At 36.7% G+C, this 25,065-nt stretch overlaps 2 protein-coding genes across 3 annotated transcripts; both read left to right on the forward strand.

Moving 5' to 3' along the window:
- Positions 1-1,974: 1,974 nt before the first annotated feature.
- Positions 1,975-5,855, forward strand: LOC148847921 (subtilisin-like protease SBT4.14). 2 transcript variants are annotated; one of them, XM_088948496.1, is made up of 11 exons: positions 1,975-2,355; positions 2,438-2,529; positions 2,624-2,709; positions 2,801-2,947; positions 3,060-3,162; positions 3,261-3,774; positions 3,889-3,989; positions 4,250-4,480; positions 4,601-4,709; positions 4,846-5,059; positions 5,146-5,855. In XM_088948496.1, the coding sequence occupies exons 1-11, from the start codon at positions 2,248-2,250 to the stop codon at positions 5,691-5,693; spliced, it is 2,253 nt and encodes a 750-aa protein (XP_088804622.1). In that variant the 5' UTR covers positions 1,975-2,247; the 3' UTR covers positions 5,694-5,855. The 2 variants fall into 2 exon arrangements, with proteins under 2 accessions (XP_088804622.1, XP_088804621.1); XM_088948495.1 differs by having other exon boundaries at positions 1,979-2,355; positions 2,624-2,721.
- A 57-nt stretch (positions 5,856-5,912) lies between these two features.
- On the forward strand, positions 5,913-11,208 carry LOC148847922 (subtilisin-like protease SBT4.14). The gene is made up of 12 exons (XM_088948497.1): positions 5,913-6,051; positions 7,204-7,319; positions 7,444-7,535; positions 7,650-7,747; positions 7,863-8,006; positions 8,189-8,291; positions 8,464-8,974; positions 9,109-9,209; positions 9,454-9,681; positions 9,834-9,942; positions 10,183-10,396; positions 10,495-11,208. The coding sequence occupies exons 2-12, from the start codon at positions 7,227-7,229 to the stop codon at positions 11,034-11,036; spliced, it is 2,235 nt and encodes a 744-aa protein (XP_088804623.1). The 5' UTR covers positions 5,913-6,051; positions 7,204-7,226; the 3' UTR covers positions 11,037-11,208.
- The last annotated feature ends 13,857 nt before the right edge of the window (positions 11,209-25,065 follow it).

Consider the following 25,065-nt stretch of genomic DNA (forward strand, 5'->3'; position numbering starts at 1 on the left):
ATGAATTTTTAAGTAAATTATTAAATTATTTTTAGTGTGGTTTATTATTTTTTATTAATTAATTTCTCTTTATAATGATTATATTAATAAAAATAATTTATATTAGTTATGTTAATAAATGTAATAATAATAATATTGTATTATATTATATTATTATATTGATTCTTTGACAAATTGATTAAATCGTTCTTTTGATTCTTTAAATTTGTTTATAAGTCTTGATTTCATTCTTGATTAACAAAACCCGTGTAGTGCATGGGCCCCCACTAGTAAAATAACTACAAAGCATTAAAAATGGTAAACCAATAAATGAAAATGATTACAAATTTTAAAAATAATAAAATAAATTACTAAATAAACCATCCTAGTTTCTTTATAGAAAGATTAAAATTCTAGACTTAGTCGATCCATTATTGTGCAGTTGCCTGTATTATGCTTTTTTTTTTCTAACTTTCAATTTCACATGATATAGACCCAACTATTATTTTTTTATTCTTTTTAAATATTTCTATTTCTTCATGTTTTTTACAGTAGTTGATCAAATTGGAAAGTTTTATAAAATTTGCTATTTATCTTAGTTCTTGTCTTTTGATGGTTATTTGTGGATGGAACAATTTGTTGGGCACACAAGGTTTGTTGACTCTGTGCTTCACTGACAATACTGTTGATGGTATATACATATATGTACGAGATGTACTCTTGATGTGCGACTAGATGCCCATTTTACATATCGTAGCCGAGAGAGAGAGAGAGAGAGAGAGAGAGAGAGAGAGAGATTTAAGTAGACATTTTTTTTTGGCTTCATAGGGCTACACAATGGAGGTATTCCGTCCCCCATCCCCTTAACCCTCAACCCTAATTGGCAGCAATGGGATTTGATCCTATGTCTCTGTTACAATTAGGGATGCAAATGGATCGGATTCGAATAAGGGTATATTTGAATCCAATCCAACACTATTCATGTTGGATCCGATCCGATCCGAAGATCAAATTGGATATGATAGGACTCAATCTAAATTCAAATTCTATCGGATCTTTAGATCTGATTTGATCTGACTTATTTTCTTTAAAAATAATAAATTATTATAAGAAAAAAATAAAATATAGAAATTTAAATAAAGAAAAAACAAAAAATACAAGTATTTTTAATTCTTTTCATCATATATACATGTTATTTTATAAAAAAAATAAATAGTATAATAAATTTATATATATATATATATATATATTATTTATATTTATAAATATATAACACATTGGATCGGATCTTCTCAGATTGGATAGAGGGGGAAGAGGATCCGAATCCGAATCCAGAAATTCAACCAGTGGTAATCCGAATTCAACCAAATAGGACCGAATCTGATCCATTTGCACCCCTAGTTACAACAAGGAATTAATTCAATCCTCACAAAACTGTCCTCACTTGTTGCAGCTGTGCAGTGGGAGTATCTCCCATCAGTAAAAAAAATATAGATCCTAATGCATGACTGCAAAATGTTATGAGGGAGGTTTTGAGAGTACTAGATTCAAATTCCATAACGAAATCCTACCAACTAAACAAGGAACCGTCAGTTGGTAAATTTAAGAATACACTTAAGGAAGTTAGATATAGGATAAATTTGAAGTTTTTTTTCGAGTAAAGATAAATTTGAAGTTCAGAAGGGAGTTAGAGATTTTATTTTAATAATATAGAAACGCCTAAAGAGTTTTAGTAATATAGATACCAGATTTTATTTTAGCGAGTATCATAACAGACTAACAGTTACGTTATATTTGGGGTGATCTCAATGCAAATTAGAATTGCATTCAACTTCCAGCCTTTGAAACATGCGGCCGACCTTTTCCCAACATTCCTGTTTATATCCTGAAAATCTATGATCCTGAAAAGAAATGAAATGACACCGGAAAGGTTTTGACCAATTTTGATGAAATCCCACCCGATTGGTTACTATTTTTATGATGCGGTTGATTGGTTGTAAGCTTTTCTGTATCATGTCCATTCACCAATTAAAACGCCAGTAATTTCAACAATCAGTCAAATTTAAAATACAAGCGATTTTCCAGCCGAAGAAAAGCTCTAACCTCCTAATCGATGCTAGAAACGAAACAAACCCAAGTAAACGTGTAGAATCCGCCATTTTCAGCTCTCCACCTCCAACCCTCCCTCCCACGGAAGCACCGCACCTCCCCACGCAGAAGCATCTCTCTCAGAGTCGGGTGGGATTAGCTGTTGTAGCCAAACCCATCATGGAGATGGGGAGGTCATCTTCTTGCACTGCCGGCAACTCGACGTTGTTTCTCTTCTGTTTCTTCGTTTCCATGGGGCTGTCCTTATCGGTTGTTGCCACTAAAGAGGTACGCCTAATGCAGCTATTTTTCTGTTCTTTGGATGCTGATCTCGGTTTTGGTTTGATCAATTCTTTGAGGGAAATAACAGAAGTACATTGTCTATATGGGACAACTTCCTCATCATCAACCTGTGGACGTACCGGAGTCACACCATAAATTTTTAACCGATGCGCTTGGAAGGTATTTCTTGATTTCTCTTGGATTGGAGTTGCCGAGTTGGGTAGAACCTATTATGGGCTTCTGAGAGTGTTAATTTGTTACTTGATCTGGGCAGCTCTGAAGTCGCTAAAGAACGCATCATGCACAGCTACACACGAAGTTTTAATGGTTTTGTCGCCAACCTGACTGAGGACGAGGCACGTAAGTTGTCAGGTTCGTGTTTCCAAGTTTTGCATTTCAACTGAAATTCCAAAGAGTGATCGATTGATCGTTTGAGTGGTTTCGGTTGCAGAAACGGAAGGTGTGGTGAGTGTATTCAAGAGTGGAAAGCACAAGCTCCACACCACCAAGGCATGGGATTTTCTGGGGTTTTCCGACCTGCTGGTTAAAAGAGATCGTGTTGTTGAGAGCAATATTATTGTGGGTGTTTTAGACTCCGGTACTAATACACTTTCATTAACAAACAACTTATTCAACTCGCATTCATCTATATGAATATGAGTTCTTTCCCATGGTGCCTTCATCAATTTGAGATCTGTGCTCTGTCACAGGAATCAACATGCAATCTGAGTGCTTCAGCGACACGAATTTGGGTCCACCACCGGCCAAATGGAAAGGAACGTGTGGCCCGTTTGACGACTTTACCTGCAACAAGTAAGTCATATATACATATATATATATATCCAGAGACCAATCTTCTTCTTCTTTGGGTCTTAAATATTTAGATGTCGATATGGATGGTGTTATTGAAGAAAAATCATAGGAGCAAGATGGTTCAAAGTAGACAAAAATATCCCTGCACCAGACGTAGCATCTCCTGTAGACTACAGGGGGCATGGGTCTCACACGGCTTCAATCATAGCAGGACGTGTTGTGGAGGGAGCAAACTTCTTTGGCCTGGCAGCTGGAGATGCTCGTGGAGCTGTTCCCTCTGCGAGGATTGCAGTTTACAAGGTCTGTTACGTCGATGGCTATTGCAGTGATGAAGATATCCTTGCGGCATTTGATCATGCCATAGCAGATGGGGTGGACATCATCAACCTCTCTGTTGGTGAGGATCCTGGCTACTCGGTGACCGACGCCATAGCCATCGGCTCCTTCCATGCAATGCAGAAGAGAATTCTCACCATCGCCTCAGCTGGAAATGATGGCCCCTTGGAAGGGAGCGTGGTTAACTTCTCTCCCTGGATGCTGACTGTAGGTGCCACCACCACTGATAGGCAATTTATGACCAGAGTTGTGCTTGACAATGGGAACAACTTAACTGTAAGCAAAAGTAGTAGTACTCTTTTTTTTTTTTTTAATTACTACCGTCTTTCTTGATCATCACTTCAATCCAACTACTGACTGGTCAACTACTCTATCCAATTTACTCCCCAGGGAATTTCTGTCAACACTTTTGACATGGCAAATTCCATGTACCCTCTGATCAGAGGCTCTGATGCTGTTTCATTGGAAGGAACATCAGTTATGTTGGCATCGTAAGTCCCCCATTGAAAGGGAAATTAATAAGAAAAAACCTCAGTAGATTTGAGGGAATGCACGCACCATCTTTATCTGGTTCAAAACAACTGAGATATTGATTGATTCTACCCAAATCAAACGGAGTTTTTCTTTTTTGAATTCCTCCCAAGAAAGAGCTTTAACTACAAAACACTTCTGGTTTCTTTTCAATTTGATTTGCTTTTCTCCTTATAACAATGACAAATTGAGAAAAACAAACGTTTGCTTGTTTGCTTAGACGATGTGTTGAAGGATCGCTGAACGTTACTTTGATAAAGGACAAGATTGTATTCTGCTTAACAATAGGTGGGCCTGGAAAAGCTGGTGAAATCATTAGTGAAGGAGGAGGAGCGGGCGCTATTATGCAAGTAAGCGACATTGCTGATACTCCAGAAGTTTTCTCTTTACCAGTGACTGTTTTGGGGGAAGTTGATGGCAAAGTTCTCTCGGACTACATAGAAAATACCCAGTAAGATGGATTTCATGATGAACTATACAAATCAATAAAAAAAAAAGATGGAAAAGACTTTGAGAAAGAAGAAGATGCTTGAGAAAAATACTAATTCTTTCTAAGTTTCTGTTGATGCAGGAATCCACAAGCAACTATCTACAAGTCAGAAGAAATTCAAATACCAGCTCCATTTGTAGCTTCATTTTCATCCCGTGGACCTAATCCAGTCTACCAAAACATCCTTAAGGTATATATCATCTTGTTAAGATTTTAGTCCAAAAATGGTTCAGTCTGTGGTATTAGTCAGATGATTAAACTGGGTTTCTGAACTCTGAAGTATATCAGAAGCTAATTATGCATAAAATTGTTATCTATTATGATAGCCCGATCTTGTTGCACCGGGGAAACACATATTGGCTGCGAGTACTTTGAAGACATCAGTTACTGGCAAACCAAATGATAAGAGGTTCTCCAACTTTCTTCTTAGATCTGGAACATCCATGGCGGCTCCATTTGCAGCAGGAGCAGCAGCCTATATCAAATCCTTACATCCCACCTGGTCTCCTGCAGCTATCAAGTCTGCCCTTATGACTACTAGTAAGTTTTCTGAGCTTGGTAATTAACTGTCAAGATTGAAAACCCACAGCTTATTACTTTGCTAAGTTAATGTTAATGCTTTGCAGCAAAACCAGTGAACATGTCATTCGAATATGCCAAGCTAAGAGATTTTGCATACGGTGCTGGACAGATCGATCCGCTTCGAGCAGCTGATCCTGGTTTGGTGTATGATCTCAATGAGAAATCATACGTAAAATTCCTCTGCAATCTGTTTGGTCCCAGTTCCATCGTAAATAAGTTCTACGGTGCTTATTCGCTTGTAAACTGCAGTACGTACGCTCCACCGAGTGGACGGGACGACCTCAACTACCCGAGCATTCTATTTCCTATTCGTAACCGGAAGAAACCATCAGAGGCTGTGTATTGGAGGACAGTCACCAACGTCGACAATGGCCCTGCAGAGTACACAGCAACTGTGCTTGCACCTGCAGGAGTAGATATCATCGTTGAACCATTGACACTCAAATTCTCACGTCAATACGAGAACCAGATCTTTAAGGTAACAGTGAGAGTCCCAGCATCGAATGTTCCACCATATGTATTATCTGCGTCTCTAGAGTGGAAAGACAATGTTCATACAGTGAGGAGTCCTATTGTCATTTACTTCACTTAGATTTTCTTCTACTACAACTTCATTCAAGTTCCAGCAGCTAGCAGGAAGTCCATCCCCATGTTTATGTATCCATAGATAATTATAAAATTTGCCATCAAATTACATAAGCAACATTTGACATTTTGTAAACATCTCCTATTAATTACAGGAAAAAGTTTTTTTTTTTCATTTTCATTTTCGTTTTTTCTAGATTTTGTCCATGTTCAAGTATGATCGTTCACCGGTATCAGATGTTTGGTTCCTGGTTCCAAGTTTCTCTCCCATGGTAATCCAACATTTGATCGAGCTGCATCTTTTTGAACTTGTCATGGACCAAAATGCACCACCTGAATAGGACCTACCCAACCGAATCAGCTAGGTACTATTCTAATGACTAATCTTGCCTTCCAATACGTGTAATTAATTCTATGGTTTTAAGTACAGCCAGTACTCGGTTCAAGAATTTTTTTTATTTTTTATTTTTTGGGAAAACAGTCAAATAGGTCTTCTGCGTTCTAAGATGAACTATTTCTCATCTGTGTTCTTTCCAAATCCCACTTGCTTCTTTCTAAGCTTGCAGCATAGATAGTTTTCTTTTCTTTTTTTTGATAGATATAGATAGATTACAGATAGATAACCAGGCGCAGAAGACGTCGATCGACAAGGGATCAGATAAACATTAATTATCTCTATCTAGCTAAGTACGTAATTTGGTAAAGATTGGGTCATATATAATTGGACTCCGATTGGATGAGGTCAAATCCCATCCAATTCGATCGATTACAAACGAATGCAAGTTTTAACATCCAGATCAGATATAACCGGGTCGGGTATAGTGCATTTTTGGAGAACGCTCACAGCCCTACCCCCTACGGGAGCAAAGACAAACTCTGTTGAAAGGCAACCGGGTTTTAATGACCCACCCGAGTCGCCACCTCATGATTCATGTATTGTAAAATAATAACAAACACAACTAAGTGTCTAACCTTTTAAACGTAGAGATAGATTACAGCTAGTTAAAAACTGCATCTTTATTTACGTCTCTCAAAGTCTTTGATCACGTCGACCAGAGATTTGTTAAGAGCAGGTCACCACTCACCAGTAGTTTAATAGATTTGGACTCCCAGGCTAAGCACTATATATAAGGATGGTTCGGGTCTAAAGTTTCAGTCTGTGAATTGAAGCATCGCTGCTTACTCCCTCCTAACATTTCAGTGAGTAAGGTTTGATATTTTCGTTTGCTATTTCAAGCAATTTTTTTTGTATGTATTATGTTTCTGTCCTTTATATGTTTAACTCTTTTGATAAATATGTTCATTATCAACCTCTTTTAGTTTTTATTTATTAGATCCAGGGCTGTACGTGGACCAAGAATAGAATATTTTAAGAGATTTGGTCTTCATATTTAAATTTGCGAATAATGAAATATGTTTTGTATTAATTTTACCATACAGTTTAAACAAGGATCCTTACGTTTGTTGAAGTAAACTTAAATCAAATAATAATTTTGTTTATTTATTTGTTTACTCAGGCTGGTGTTTTGATCGAGCAAATATGGGCAACCAGAAAGTGATAATTCTTCTTGTTATTTGTCTTCTGCTACCCATTTTCATGGGTGTTTTTGCTGTTAATGAGGAGGATCAGAAGGTTCCCACTTCTTCTTTATTTCGTGGTTATGTTTGTCTTACTTTCTTGTGTAAAGTTGTACTCATTTTGTTGGATTTGTATTGAATTTATTGGCCAATAATTTTCATCATACGGAAAATTTCAGGATTTCTACATTGTTTACTTGGGAGATCTTCCGAGTAATAAAAATTCTCTGGCTGATATGCATTTGGAATATCTTGCAAGTGCAATTGAGAGGTTCTCTCTCTCTCTCTCTCTCTCTCTCTTTCTCTTGCTTATAATTAGTATAACTATATATTCATTTCATACAAAATTACACCTTAATTATTCTGGTGTATATAAATGAAACAGTGAAGATGGTGCTAGGAGCTCAATCGTGCATAGCTATACGAAAAGCTTCAATGCATTTGCTGCCAAGCTTTCTGATGCTGAAGCAGAACGGCTGTCAAGTATGTAACAAGGAAAAAACAATAAGCCAATTAACTTACTTTTACTGTGAATAACGTAACATAAATGAAACTCGATTATTCTGAAATTTGATTCATTTTGATCTGTATAATATAGACATGGATGGTGTGGTCTCAGTATTCAAAAATCGATACCATAAGCTGAAGACAACGAGATCATGGGACTATCTTGGGTTTACTCAAACAGTACCAAGAAGTTTGAGCATGGAGAGTGACTTGGTTGTGGGCATGCTGGATTCAGGTAACTCAATTGATATGTATTCATTAAGTACTGGGTCAGTTATCAGAACCTTAATTTCTATATATATATATTCAGCAATTAGAGATCGATCTAGCAGAATAATTAACATTTATTAATTATATTAGATGTTATCTTGGTTTGAAATGTAAATATTGATGGATCAATTCATTGTTCAATTTCAGGGATCTATCCGGACTCCCCCAGTTTCAGTGACAAAGGATTTGGTCCTCCACCACAAAAATTCAAGGGTAGCTGTGGCCCCTTTTCAAATTTCTCCTGCAACAAGTAAGTCATATATATATCCAAGCTCCCCTTTTAATTAATAGCTTAATTCCCTTAATTGTTCTCTGCAACTGCAACTGCAACTGCAAGTGTGTTTGTTGTAATTAATGATGGATGGATATGATTTATATTAATTGTTGGTCGGTTACGTTGTAAATGAATTAATTTGATGCAGTAAAATAGTTGGAGCAAGGTATTTCAACCTGAGTGGTCCTATCAGCGATTCAGATATCTTATCTCCCATTGACTCGGAAGGCCATGGCACACACACAGCCTCAACTGTGGCAGGAAATGTAGTAAAGGGAGCAAGCCTGTATGGGATTGGTAAGGGGACAGCGCGTGGAGCTGTACCATCTGCTAGGATTTCAGTGTACAAAGTGTGCTGGGCGGTTGGCTGCGCGGACATGGATATTCTTGCTGCCTTCGACGCTGCCATCCATGATGGCGTTGATATCATCTCTTTGTCTGTTGGTGGTTTCGCTGGTCCATACATTTCTGATTCTATAGCCATTGGTTCCTTCCATTCCATGAAGAATGGGATCCTCACCTCAGCAGCAGCTGGAAACTCTGGACCTTCAGCTGCTAGTGTAAGTAATTATGCTCCATGGATTCTCACCGTAGCTGCAAGCACTACTGATCGAGGCTTCAGGAACAAACTTGTTCTGGGGAATGGCAAGTCTTTATATGTAAGTCGTTTAATCCTATCCATCTCCCTTTGCTCATTATCAGCTGCAGCATTCATCAGCTATATGTCTTTGTTTACTTAATTTCATTAATAATTGTTTTCTCTCTACAATTAATGCATGTGTCATGTGCTTAGGGAGTTGCAATTGACACACTGTCTCCAAACAAAAGTTTCTATCCTCTAATAAAGGGTGCTGATGCAGTGCTTAATACATCTGAATACGCGGATTATGCAAGGCAAGGCAACTAATTCCATCTTAACCCATGCATTAATTATATTACGTACTCCGACTCCTTTCTTTTGTTAATTACATGCAGATCTAAGACTTTCATTAATTATCATTACCTAGCTGCTAGCTTGCTCTGAATTCTGATTGGACAAATCTTAAATTTTTTGGTTTAATTCTTCATATATATATTCCAATCCAACAACTTCAATGGCATTCACAACAATTAATTAATGCTTGTGTCTTGACTACAGTAACTGTTACGATCGGGCAATGGACCCCGAGAAGGTGAAAGGAAAGCTTGTATACTGCGAAGATTTTGTTGGTTCAGCCGATTACAGTGTGCAGAAAATGGGAGGGGTTGGAACCATACTAGAATCAGATAATGCCATTTTTGATGCTGCCTTCATTTTCATGCCACCATCGACCATGGTAAACCATAATCAAGGGAAAATAATAATGGACTACATAAATTCCACAAGGTACGTAAATTCATGAAACCAAGCTCTATATAATACATTGATACTGTGTGTACTACTGTTTTCCCTTTCTTGCTCTGTTCAATTAACAGAACAACAGTGCTGATTTGTGTCATTAATTTCAATCTTTTGTTAATTGGGTGCAATTGTTCTAGTTCCCCAAAAGCCGTGATATTCAAAACCCAGGCCTTCAAAGTTGCTGCTCCATCTGTGGCTTCCTTTTCATCTAGAGGACCTAATCCTATATCAAACAAAGTTCTAAAGGTAAAAGAAATGGGGCGTACATCAGATCTCCTTTATTGTAGAAAACTCATCATTCACCATCATCATGCAAGAAATTTATTTCTAACTTTTGCCATTAACAATGGCATCATTCTCTTGCTAGATATTGTGTGTGGCAATTAAATGGGTCACTTCACTTATTATTTCTTTGATGAATGATATATCGATATTCCTTCTGATCTCATATTTTCTCAATTCATGATGAACATTCAAATTAAACAGCCTGATGTTGCTGCTCCGGGTACCAACATCTTGGCTGCCTACACCGGAGTCGTGTCAATTTCCGGCTGGCCAGACGATGATCGATTTTCCAATTTCATAACGATGTCTGGTACATCCATGGCCACGCCACATATAAGTGGGGTGGCTGCCTATGTCAAATCAATGCACCCAACTTGGTCACCGGCAGCCATCAAATCAGCCATCATGACAACTGGTAAAACACTCTTAGGCCTTCTTTCTCTCTCGCTGATCATCTTTAACGTAACTGTATTCTTCTAATGCAATTAAATATGTATGTTTTGTATTAATCAGCTACGCCAATGAGTTTTACTGTCAACCCAGAGGCCGAATTTGCGTATGGTGCTGGTCAGGTGAACCCACTGAAGGCAGTCTCACCTGGATTGGTCTATGACATGGATGAAATGCAATACATCGAGTTCTTATGCACAGAAGGTTACAGCGGAACAGCCCTAGGCATGATAATTGGCTCAAACCCTCTCGACTGCTCTTCACCTCCATCATCAGAAGTTGGACAAGATGCCCTCAACTACCCCACCATGCAGCTAACCGTGGATGGAGCCACTGAGCCGGTAACTGGTGTGTTCCGAAGGACTGTCACTAATGTTGGGTTGGCGGGCTCCATATACACTGCCACCATAAATGCAGCACCTGGTGTGGAGATCACAGTCGAGCCCATGACTCTATCATTTTCTAGCATCGGTGAGACGCAGACCTTCATTGTGTCGGTCAAGGCGAAACCCAAGAATGATGAGAGCATTCTTTCAGGGAGTTCGTTAGTGTGGAGCGATTCTGCCCACACTGTTAGAAGCCCAATTGTCATTTACTATCCTTAGCTTTTTCTCTTTGTTTTTATTTTAATTTGTAAATCTGTATAGGGTTCTTCTTTTTTTAGTTAGGTGGTTGAAGGCTAGGTTCATTGGATTTTTCTTTTTTTTTATTGAATTTTATACATATTTGAAAGTATATGTTAAGTTTAAATAAAAGGATTATTTATCATTTTTTTAATTTTTTTGTTATTGTGACTACTGACATGGTTTGATGGAGATTTACAAAATATGTCTAGTACAATGTATAGAGTTGGTTGTTCTCTCTGATAAAAGCTATTAGATGAGATGGTCCAATATATATATATATATGTGAGGCTTGCACTTGAATCCATTTAATCCATTCATCCATTGTAGAAATACCCTAGACTGGAAATCAGATCAACTGATGTTCCAAACCATTTATTCTATTTCCAATGGCCAAAAAATTGCAAAAGTGGATGGGAACAAATCTATTTACAAAGATCATCATCATTATCATTTGTTCCTCAAATTAATCTTTGTCGTCCAATTTATACTACTTGGGCATTTTTCTTCTTTTAGAAAGAAAACTCTCTTGATCCACACATGTAGTTGAAGTGGCAATTTTTCAACCCAACCCACTAACCTGTCCAGTCCAACCCAACTATTAATTGATGTGTTGGGTTATATCCATTTAATCTGGATCATTAGCGGGTTGGATAACCCAATGAAAAAAAAAGGAGAAAGACATACCACAGGGAGCTTCTCTTGAAGCTTCCAAATTGTTGGCCATTTTGGGCTTCCATGAGCTTTTTAGGGCATATCTTTTTGGCTTCTTGTATTTCATTGTCAAATAGAGAGAAACCAAATTTTGGTCTTCCAAACTTTGAAAAGTTCAAAAGGCTACTTGATAAGACTTGCCAAATGCCTCATTAGTTTTTAGGTATTTCGTGGGATTAAGTGAAGCTCTAACGATGAGTGAGATGGAACTTGAGCTATATGTTAGTTGATTGCAACAACTATTATGATCAAAACTTGTTGATTACGTGTTCTAACTCATTGGCAAGGTGCATAGAAGTTGAGGTCAAAGCTTGGAATGGAGAGGAGATGGGATCTCCTAAAAGCAAAAGTCGTGAAACACCTTGAGAGCACAACTTCCAATCATATATAGATCTCCTATGAATTTAACATATAAGTATGGAAGATATTCCCAATGTGCAGATGTATGCCATGTTCTCAAGGTGTGTATGATGAGGTCCATCTGCCTTGTCCAATCTTGACCTATCACACGTCCTTGAACAAAATGCTCAAGGAACTCATTGATAGCCCGGACCAACCTAGCCAATCAACCTGACCAACTAGCTTCATTTGAATGCTTCCGACGTGCTTAGACCCTAATAAGGACAACCAATGAGAAGCTCGGGCTGAGCCCATTAATCGCAACCTAGTAGTATTAGTTAGAACTCCTTGACGAGCATGGAACCTTCTCTATAGTAGGTTAGGTCCCCTTGGGAAAAAGGTACACACATTCTAGCCCTATCTTGTCTTTTTTGCTTTCCCTACCAACCTAGCCTCCTCTGCTAGGTTGGGTGATGCTTTTTCACTTATTAACTTAGCATCGAAGAGTTCTCCCTTATGGGTCTTGTTGAACCTACGTGTCTTGATGATAAAAAAACATATTGAGAGTACTAATGTTGTATCCAAGTGTGCAACATCTTTAGTAAGCTTCTTTGTACTTAATGGGTATAAAAGTTAGAATGGTACAATTGATGAAGTGGAAGATCTTCTGAGTTCATTGGCATACCAATTGACTAATAATGAAGAATCAATCAATTAGGAGAGGAAAAGGATTCCTCCCTTCATATTATAGTCAACTATTAGAATTACACAATCACATACTATGAAGAAATTTGATTGTTAATTTAAAGGCTCCAATGACTACTACTAATTTTTAAAAAGCCGTCTAATATATTAGAGGAAATTTGAATAATTTTTGAGAAGGTAAAAACCATATAATGGAAAAAAAAAAGGTCACTTGCTCTCAAATCCTCTATAAATAGAGGACTTTATCTTGATTCAAAGAACAAAAAAGCAAGATCCAAGTTTGAATCCAAGCTTTTGAAAAATAACCTATCTATTCACTTGTACATAGGAGAGGTCCTTTATGTTGTGGCTAGTCTAAAGGAGCTCATGTTGATCCAAAAATAGGAAGATGACTTGAACAATCTGATTAATGTTTAGATTTAGGTTAAAGAATATTTTTTCAAGGCTAAATTGATTGAGGTTGGGCTAAGCTAGGAAAACTTAGGTAGATACATGTGTCGAGCCGTCTAGTTTAGACTTGTGCTTTTTCCAACTTTCTTCATGTTCTAGTATGGACTCCAGTTTCTTTTGTTGATGCAGACATGGCTAATGTTACAAGTCTGCAAGTCAAGATGTGAACATAGAAGAAGAAGGCTTCTAAGGGAGACGCCAATACCTCGAGAGCTTGGCCTCCATGCTCAACTATAATGCCTCGACAATAGAGGCCTAGAGAGAGTGGAGATTTCAAATGATGAGCCTATTGTTTATGACAAGGCTTAGTGGGAGGGAACCCTATTGGTGCTAGATTATTAGACATACATGTTAGAGTGGCACATGACCATAGGCAACAATATTCAAAGCATTCCGGACACGGGTATAGAAGGATCTTGGAAGTCGGTAATTCATCTTTCTTTGTCATTATTTGAGTTCACTATGGTGCTAATTTATTTGTTCTTTATAGGGGGATTATGCAGTGAATTAGGGCTTTCCATGAGCCAAGCTTCTCACAAGCTATTCGATCTTGGCTCATAAAAAGCTCGGCTCGGTTTAAACCAAGCTTTGAGTCGAGCTCGAGCCTAATGAAGCTCGGCTCATAAGGCTCACGAGCCTAGTATAATAAATAAATAAATTTTATTACATACATACATACATATACATATACATATACACATACATATACATATATAAATATATATAATAAATAACTTTTTATAATTCTTAATTTTTTTATGTAAAATAAAAAAATTGTATGTATAATTTTTATTTAAAAAAAACTTGGCTTGTAGTTGAGCTCAAGTTGAGTAGAGCTTGAGCTTAAAATAATTTCAACGAGTCGGGCTTGAATAGCCAAGTATTCGGTTTGGCTTGGCTCGAACCCACCCCTACTGTGTATGCCTTGATTGACCAGTTCACCCAAGTATTTCGCTAGTACAAGGTGGCAATGAAAGAAAGGGGTGGATTTTGAAGACAAGGTGGTGAGGATAAAGGGTGAGTTGTAGGAGGCCAATCGGAAGCTAAGGTTGGTCAAGGATGAGGCTTGGGCTACTAATGAGGTTGTCATTGTTGCACAGGCTCAGAGGGAGGAGGACCAAGTTGAAGCCATCACTGAATACAAAGAATCTATCGAGCACTAGAAGAATCTAAATACACATGGAGTTAACACCTTCTTGGAGAGTTTTGACCCTAGACCTGTTCACAAGTCGAGCTTGAGCCAGGCTTTCATTTGTCATAAATACAATATAATCAAGCCTACGCCTCAGTTGACCATTGGGCCAAGATCTTGAGCTTAAGTTTGACCCTCATAAAAGCTTGAAGACTAAGCTTGAGCCCGAAGCCTGACTTGTAAATTAGATTATTTTTTTTTTACGTACACCTATAGTTGTAAATTGTAACCCAAGTTTTGAATAGATTTTTTTTACACATGTAGCTTGAATTTTTCTATGATTTATTCAAAAGATATCCCTATTTTAAATAGTAAAACAGAGAAAAAAGCTAAACAAATATATTTTGCTAAACAAATTCCAAGTTCTAACATACTCTCCAATTCCAAATAAAGGTAAACCTGAAAACACACATTGTTACAAAAAGAATAACATAACACACTAAAACAAAACCAATACCAATCTTGTTCGAAAAGATGTTCTAGGAATTTGTCCATCTATCTATTCTTCAAAACAACCATCCATCAACATAAAATCATATTGTTTAGCAAAAAATAAGATGTTCTTGCGATCCATCTATTCTTCAATTCACTAACAAACTTGAATATCCCAACTTCTTGAGCTATCAAAACCTGTAAAAAGAAACAAAAGGCAAACTCATTGTCAATTCTCATATTATATAGGTAAGTTATTATCATTTTCATGTAAAATAACAAACAAATAAATGATAGATATGGTATATAACACTTAAAACATATCACAAAGTCTAACACCCTCATCATCATCATCACTACTATTTAGCCCCTACATACAATTGGAAAAAAAACTATTAGAATAGATTTAATGGAATAAGCAATAATATATTTTAATAAATAATTGATAAGAAATCATATATTGCAAAGCCTTGTGCACAAAGCCAATCTTCAAGACAAATCAAAACTTGCATTGTCTTAGATTTAAGTGAGCTTCTCCATGTATTGTTCACCTTTTATCTATTGTTGAATGCTAATTCAGATGCAACTCCAGAGATAGGAATAACCAACATACCCCGAGCCATTGATGCCAACTTGTGATATGTAAATGAACTCTTATTCTAATACTTTAAAACATCAACATCTGCCTTTATATCAAGGTTTTGCTCTTTCAAGTAAATATCTGATTCAATTTTCTCATTTTGAACTTTAAAACTACTCATAATCCTCAAATCCATTACCATCATCATTTACCTTATTCATGTCAATTTGACTAGAAGATCCAACCATGGAGGTGGAGGAAAAAATTTCCTTATATTCAACAAACAAGGCATGAAGAGTATTCAAAATAGAATTAACACACTCCTAAGCACCATCCCCATAAAGCCTATTGAAACAATACTCCACTAGTATTATTTTGTAATGAGGATGCAACAACAACACAAGACAAAATCATATTATATTCAATCCAATATTTATCAAAATTTTCTTTCATATTTCTAATCATGTTAGATATAAAATTATTAGGTTCCTTATTCATTGGCATCAAATATTTATGAACGACACTACACCCTCTTAAAATAAATGTTTGAAGTAGGGTGGTTGTGGCAAAAAACATGCAAGTAACATCATAAAATATCTTCAAGAATTTGCAAAGTCTATCTACCTATCCGGGCTCTTTTTCTGAAAGGGTAGATTGATAGACAAGGTGACCTAATCAAGGCCTTTAGTCCTTATGGTAGGTTCACCCATTCAATTCTTTAGTTGGATTGTCCAATTTGTTTTTTGCTATGAGTTGGTTGGCATAGATTGGGGCGATGACTATCGAGTTGCCTATGTGAGGCCCCAGCACAAGGAGTTCAATTGTTCAGTTTCTTAGTTGAACTACCCAACACTTATGGGATGAGTTGGGTTTCTTAGTTGAACTACCCAACCAATCCTAAATTAGCTAGGTCTCTAGGAGCTTAGGAGCTCTGTGATCTTGCTTGAAAAGGAAGAACTTTAACTTGGAATGGAAATTAAATATCATTAAATTGCAAAATCGATGCAAAGGCTATTAATAATATATTCTTAAATTGGAAGAGTCCAGGAGTGTGCCACAACCTTCCTAATTTGGGGTCATCTTCTATTGTCTCGAGTTGTACAACCCTTTTGAGCATGAGGTCACATTTTCTAAATTGCCTTATACAAACCCAATAATTTTAGTACTTAGTTGCCTTTTGATGATAAGTGATTGCTTTAAGTTGGACTTCTTCTTGAACATTTTCCAATAGATTGAGGTTCACTCTAAGTTGCTCACTGTTGACATGGTTGACATACAAATTGGCAAACTAGTCCCATGATCCGATTGACTCGAGTGGTAGTCCAGAGAACCACTACCAAGCTATATCCATGAATGTGGCTTGGAAGGCCCACAAGTGATTGGTTTCGTTGTAGCTATGAATGAGCATGAGGGTCTTGAAATTGTCCAAGAGCAACTCATCTTGGATGTGTGGTGAAGGGAGGGTCATTTAATAATTGTTGTCTGAGGTTGAGTTGTGACTTTCTTCCTTACTCGATCATTGAAAGTTGAACTTGCATGTATTTGATCTCTTCATCAAGGTTCTATTTTTTACCCAATTTTGGGGATTGGTTATATCCATCCACAACCAACTCTGTCTTAGTCCTAGAGACTTCTAGATGGGGTTCTATTTGGACGGTTCACCCTTTATGTGCATTTGGATGATGGATTTGGTTGCTCGAGGACTAAGGATGTTGATTTTTTAGGGACGGCTATTCTTTCGGTTGCCAAGGTGATCAAGTTGGCCAATTGGGGATTCTGAGTCCTAACCTTGTTGTTGAAGCACTCCTCGATTGTGACTTAGTAGAATGAGATCTTTAATTTGATGTAGGAGGCTTTAGAACTACTATTGCATGATGGGTTGGTTCTCCTGTGATGATTGCTAAGGGTTTTGTAGTGGACTATTTTCTAGTCAATTCTTTGTGACCATGGAGACTTATTGAGAGTGGGACATGGCTTGCGAATCCTTGTTGGTTTGGGTGTGAGTCTTTAGAGTCATGGTGGTTAGGATTTTCTATTTCAACCCCATTGATGGCACAATTTGTTGTAGTTTGATTCCAAGAAACAAATAAAAGAGGAATGAAATCAAGAATCAAATGAGCCAAGGAGGTCATATGAACCAAACTGCTTCTAAAGACACTCTTAAGAGTGGTAGAGAGACCTGATGTGTGTCCTCGAAGGAGACACCTTATAGTTTTACATATTTACTTAAACCTACCTTATAGTTTTCCTTTTACTAAAACATCCCATATATTTTACAACTTATTTACTTAATCAACATTTCATTAAGGAGCATTTGTTTTGCCATTAGGCCCAATTTTTTATTCCAAAAATACGTTTAACACTTTTTTTGTACATAAAACAAAATTAAGAAAATATAGCCAATAGAGTGGTTGCTTGTGTCTTATTAAGGGCAAAAATGGTATTTTTTATTTTTTATTTTTTTATTAAATTTACTTAAATGAACATTAGGGTCAACGCTGTCATTTTCTACTGTCATCTAATGGAAGATTGGTTAAATCCATTGCAAATTATAAGTGGTGCTTTAGTAAAATGCAAATATTGGGTAGATTTTAGTAAATCCATGAAACCATAAGGGGTATTTTAGTAAATGACCCTTTCTATTATTTAGCTTTCACCTAATAAATCTCGTACATTGCATGGGTCCCCCTAGTATACATGTTAAAACAAGGAATTCTAGAAATTTTTGCCTTTTTTTCTAAATTTTTTATTTTTTAACCCATGTCATTTTTGAAAATTTTGCTTTGTTTTTAATTTTTTAACCCATGTCATCGCATGGGTCTTTAGAAGTAGTTTGGTTCATACGACCTCCTTGGCTCATTTGATTCTTGATTTCATTCCTCTTTTATTTGTTTCTTGGAATCAAACTACAACAAATTGTGCTATCAATGGGGTTGAAATAGAAAATCCTAACCACCATGACTCTAAAGACTCACACCCAAACCAACAAGGATTCGCAAGCCATGTCCCACTCTCAATAAGTCTCCATGGTCACAAAGAATTGACTAGAAAATAGTCCACCACAAAACCCTTAGCAATCATCACAGGAGAACCAACCCATCATGCAATAGTAGTTCTAAAGCCTCCTACATCAAATTAAAGATCTCATTCTACTAAGTCACAATCGAGGAGTGCTTCAACAACAAGGTTAGGACTCAGAATCCCCAATTGGCCAACTTGATCACCTTGGCAATCGAAAGAATAGCCGTCCCTAAAAAATCAACATCCTTAGTCCTCGAGCAACCAAATCCATCATCCAAATGCCCATAAAGGGTGAACTATCCAAGTAGAACCCCCTCTAGAAGTCTCTAGGACTAAGACTGAGTTGGTTGTGGATGGATATAACCAATCCCCAAAATTGGGTAAAAAATAGAACCTTGATGAAGAGATCAAATTCATGCAAGTTCAACTTTCAATGATCGAGTAAGGAAGAAAGTCACAGCTCAACCTTAGACAACACTTATTAAATGACCCTCCCTTCACCACACATCCAAGATGAGTTGCTCTTGGACAATTTCAAGACCCTCATGCTCATTCATAGCTACAACGAAACCAATCACTTGTGGGCCTTCCAAGCCACATTCATGGATATAGCTTGGTAGTGGTTCTCTAGACTACCACTCAAGTCAATCGGATCATGGGACTAGTTTGCCAACTTGTATGTCAACCATGTCAATAGTGAGCAACTTAGAGTGAACCTCAGTCTATTGGAAAATGTTCAAGAAGAAGTCCAACTTAAAGCAATCACTTATCATCAAAAGACAACTAAGTACTAAAATTATTGGGTTTGTATAAGACAATTTAGAGAATAAAATTATTGGGTTTGTATAAGGCAATTTAGAAAATGTGACCTCATGCTCAAAAGGGTTGTACAACTCGAGACAATAGAAGATGACCCCAAACTAGGAAGGTTGTGGCACACTCCTGGAACTCTTCCAATATAAGAATATATTATTAGTAGCCTTTGCATCGGTTTTGCAATTTAGTGATATTTAATTTCCATTCCTAGTTAAAGTTCTTCCTTTTCAAGCAAGATCACAGAGCTCCTAAGCTCCTAGAGACCTAGCTAACTTAGGATTGGTTGGTTAGTTCAACTAAGAAACCCAACTCATCCCATAAGTGTTGGGTAGTTCAACTAAGAAACTGAACAATTGAACTCCGCATGCTGGGGCCTCACATAGGCAACTCGATAGTCATCGCCCCAATCCATGCCAACCAACTCATAGCAAAAAACAAGTGGGACAATCCAACTAAAGAATTGAATGGGTGAACCTACCATAAGGACTAAAGGCCTTGATTAGGTCACCTTGTCTATCAATCTACCCTTTTAGAAAAAGAGCCCGGATAGGTAGATAGACTTTGCAAATTCTTGAAGATATTTTATGATGTTACTTGCATGTTTTTTGCCACAACCACCCTACTTCAAACATTTATTTTAAGGGGGTGTAGTGTCGTTCATAAATATTTGATGCCAATGAATAAGGAACCTAATAATTTTATCTCTAACATGATTAGAAATATGAAAGAAAATTTTGATAAATATTGAACTGAATATAATATGATTTTGTCTTGTGTTGTTGTTGCATCCTCATTACAAAATAACACTAGTGGAGTATTGTTTCAATAAGCTTTATGGGGATGGTGCTTAAGAGTGTGTTAATTCTATTTTGAATATTCTTCATGCCTTGTTTGCTGAATATAAGGAAATTTTTTCCTCCATCTCCATGGTTGGATCTTCTAGTCAAATTGACATGAATAAGGTAAATGATGATGGTAACAGATTTGAGGATTATGAGCAGTTTTAAAGTTCAATATGAGAAAATTGAATCAAATATTTACTTGAAAGAGCAAAACCTTGATATAAAGGTAGATGTTGATGTTTTAAAGTATTAGAGTAAGAGTTCATTTACCTTTCGCAAGTTGGTATCAATGGCTCGGGGTATGATGGTTATTCCTACCTCTGGAGTTGTATCTGATTAGCATTCAACAATAAAAAAAAGGTGATCAATCCATGGAGACGCTCACTTAAATCTAAGACAATGCAAGCTTTGATTTGTCTTGAAGATTGGCTTTGTGCACAAGGCTTTGCAATAGATGATTTCTTATCAATTATTTATTAAAATATATTATTGCTTATTCCATTAAATCTATTCTAATAGTTTTTTTTTTCCAATTGTATGTAGGGGGCCAAATAATAGTGATGATGATGAGGAGGGTGTTAGACTTTGTGATATGTTTTAAGTGTTATATACCATATCATACATTTATTTGTTTGTTATTTTACATGAAAATGATAATAACTTATCTATATAATATGAGAATTGACAATGAGTTTGCCTTTTGTTTCTTTCTATAGGTTTTGATAGCTCAAGAAGTTGGGATATTCAAGTTTGTTAGTGAATTGAAGAATAGATGGATCACTAGAACATCTTATTTTTTGCTAAACAATATGATTTTATGTTGATGGATGGTTGTTTTGAAGAATAGATAGATGGACAGATTCCTAAAACAACTTTTCGAACAAGATTGGTATTGTTATGTTATTCTTTTTGTAACAATGTGTGTTTCAGGTTTACCTTTATTTGGAATTGGAGAGTATGTTAGAACTTGGAATTTGTTTAGCAAAATATATTTGTTTAGCTTTTTTCTCTGTTTTACTATTTAAAATAGGGATATCTTTTGAATAAATCATAGAAAAATTCAAGTTACACGTGTAAAAAAAATTATATTCAAAACTTGGGTTACAATTTACAACTATAGGTGTACATAAAAAAAAATCTAATTTACAAGTCAGGCTTCGGGCTCAAGCATAGTCTTCAAGCTTTTATGAGGGTCAAACTCAAGCTCAAGATCTAGGCCCAATGGTCAAGTGAGGCTTAGGCTTGAATATATTGTATTTATGACAAATGAAAGCCTAGCTCAAGCTCGACTTGTGAACAGGTCTAGGGTCAAAACTCTCCAAGAAGGTGTTAACTCCATGTGTATTTAGATTCTTCTAGTGCTCGATAGATTCTTTGTATTCAGTGATGGCTTGAACTTGGTCCTCCTCCCTATGAGCCTGTGCAACAATGACAACCTCATTAGTAGCCCAAGCCTCATCCTTGACCAACCTTAGCTTCCGATTGGCCTCCTACAACTCACCCTTTATCCTCACCACCTTGTCTTCAAAATCCACCCCTTTCTTTCATTGCCACCTTGTACTAGCGAAATACTTGGGTGAACTGGTCAATCAAGGCATACACAGTAGGGGTGGGTTCGAGCCAAGCCAAACCGAATACTTGGCTATTCAAGCCCGACTCGTTGAAATTATTTTAAGCTCAAGCTCTACTCAACTTGAGCTCAACTACAAGCCAAGTTTTTTTTAAATAAAAATTATACATACAATTTTTTTATTTTACATAAAAAAATTAAGAATTATAAAAAGTTATTTATTATATATATTTATATATGTATATGTATGTGTATATGTATATGTATATGTATGTATGTATGTAATAAAATTTATTTATTTATTATACTAGGCTCGTGAGCCTTATGAGCCGAGCTTCATTAGGCTCGACTTGGCTCAAAGCTTGGTTTAAACCGAGCCGAGCTTTTTATGAGCCAAGATCGAATAGCTTGTGAGAAGCTTGGCTCATGGAAAGCCCTAATTCACTGCATAATCCCCCTATAAAGAACAAATAAATTAGCACCATAGTGAACTCAAATAATGACAAAGAAAGATGAATTACCGACTTCCAAGATCCTTCTATACCCGTGTCCGGAATGCTTTGAATATTGTTGCCTATGGTCATGTGCCACTCTAACATGTATGTCTAATAATCTAGCACCAATAGGGTTCCCTCCCACTAAGCCTTGTCATAAACAATAGGCTCATCATTTGAAATCTCCACTCTCTCTAGGCCTCTATTGTCGAGGCATTATAGTTGAGCATGGAGGCCAAGCTCTCGAGGTATTGGCGTCTCCCTTAGAAGCCTTCTTCTTCTATGTTCACATCTTGACTTGCAGACTTGTAACATTAGCCATGTCTGCATCAACAAAAGAAACTGGAGTCCATACTAGAACATGAAGAAAGTTGGAAAAAGCACAAGTCTAAACTAGACGGCTCGACACATGTATCTACCTAAGTTTTCCTAGCTTAGCCCAACCTCAATCAATTTAGCCTTGAAAAAATATTCTTTAACCTAAATCTAAACATTAATCAGATTGTTCAAGTCATCTTCCTATTTTTGGATCAACATGAGCTCCTTTAGACTAGCCACAACATAAAGGACCTCTCCTATGTACAAGTGAATAGATAGGTTATTTTTCAAAAGCTTGGATTCAAACTTGGATCTTGCTTTTTTGTTCTTTGAATCAAGATAAAGTCCTCTATTTATAGAGGATTTGAGAGCAAGTGACCTTTTTTTTTTCCATTATATGGTTTTTACCTTCTCAAAAATTATTCAAATTTCCTCTAATATATTAGACGGCTTTTTAAAAATTAGTAGTAGTCATTGGAGCCTTTAAATTAACAATCAAATTTCTTCGTAGTATGTGATTGTGTAATTCTAATAGTTGACTATAATATGAAGGGAGGAATCCTTTTCCTCTCCTAATTGATTGATTCTTCATTATTAGTCAATTGGTATGCCAATGAACTCAGAAGATCTTCCACTTCATCAATTGTACCAATCTAACTTTTATACCCATTAAGTACAAAGAAGCTTACTAAAGATGTTGCACACTTGGATACAACATTAGTACTCTCAATATGTTTTTTTATCATCAAGACACGTAGGTTCAACAAGACCCATAAGGGAGAACTCTTCGATGCGTAAGTTAATAAGTGAAAAAGCATCACCCAACCTAGCAAAGGAGGCTAGGTTGGTAGGGAAAGCAAAAAAGACAAGATAGGGCTAGAATGTGTGTACCTTTTTCCCAAGGGGACCTAACCTACTATAGAGAAGGTTCCATGCTCGTCAAGGAGTTCTAACTAATACTACTAGGTTGCGATTAATGGGCTCAGCCCGAGCTTCTCATTGGTTGTCCTTATTAGGGTCTAAGCACGTCGGAAGCATTCAAATGAAGCTAGTTGGTCAGGTTGATTGGCTAGGTTGGTCCGGGCTATCAATGAGTTCCTTGAGCATTTTGTTCAAGGGCGTGTGATAGGTCAAGATTGGACAAGGCAGATGGACCTCATCATACACACCTTGAGAACATGGCATACATCTGCACATTGGGAATATCTTCCATACTTATATGTTAAATTCATAGGAGATCTATATATGATTGGAAGTTGTGCTCTCAAGGTGTTTCACGACTTTTGCTTTTAGGAGATCCCATCTCATCTCCATTCCAAGCTTTGACCTCAACTTCTATGCACCTTGCCAATGAGTTAGAACACGTAATCAACAAGTTTTGATCATAATAGTTGTTGCAATCAACTAACATATAGCTCAAGTTCCATCTCACTCATCGTTAGAGCATCACTTAATCCCACGAAATACCTAAAAACTGATGAGGCATTTGGCAAGTCTTATCAAGTAGCCTTTTGAACTTTTTAAAGTTTGGAAGACCAAAATTTGGTTTCTCTCTATTTGGCAATGAAATACAAGAAGCCAAAAAGACATGCCCTAAAAAGCTCATGGAAGCCCAAAATGGCCAACAATTTGGAAGCTTCAAGAGAAGCTCCCTGTGGTATGTCTTTCTACACCTAAAATCTTTCTTTTAACGACTCTCTGGATCATGGTAATGTAGGATACATACTAAATTGTCTATATCTTTAAAGACAAGACCTCAAAAGCTCATCACATCTTTTGGCCATTTAGGGTGTCGAAAGATCTTCCTGAAAAGACATGCCAAGCAGCACCTAAGATTTAGAAAATGCAGATCATTATAGTAAAAGGTAAACCAACTATTGGGCCAAAACAAAATCAAACAATAGAATGATATGAAGATGCTTATCGTTGAATGAAATTGCAGAACATTGATAAGCCAAAATGAAGTAATGATAAGCGAGAACGGATAAGAAATGAAATTATACAAGAAAATAGAGATCGGGAGGCCATACGAAGTCAAAATGGACAAAGCTTTTCAATATCATCAAGACAATGAAATCGGAGTAGAAAGTGATTATAGATTGATGTAGGGCTAGAGTATATACACCCTCTCTATTCTTGTCCTCTAACTAGGGGTGATCGTTTTCAGCCCCGCCTGAAATTTCGGGATTGGGCTTAGGTTTTGTGTTCAGGCCCAGTTCGACTCCCATATAGTAATATTTTATATATTTATATATACTTTTTTTTATGTTACATTGTATACAAGTATCATATAATTCACATTTTATATTGTTGTTATTGTTATTATTATTCATACAATTAAGTTTTATGCAAATATTATATACATATAATATAAAATAGTCAAAATGATAGGCCCGGAACCGAGCCCTTATCACAGGTGTAATGCCCGACCTAGTGCATGATCACCCTCTGCCTCGAATGCCTTATGGCCATAAGGGCATTATGGCAATTTCGATATCTCTGTTACGGAGAAAGAGGCATTTCTACAATTTTTCAAAA

This window comes from Nelumbo lutea, chromosome 6 (assembly GCF_056320005.1).
Source record: "Nelumbo lutea isolate HS-2025 chromosome 6, American lotus-T2T, whole genome shotgun sequence".
NCBI lineage: Eukaryota > Viridiplantae > Streptophyta > Magnoliopsida > Proteales > Nelumbonaceae > Nelumbo > Nelumbo lutea.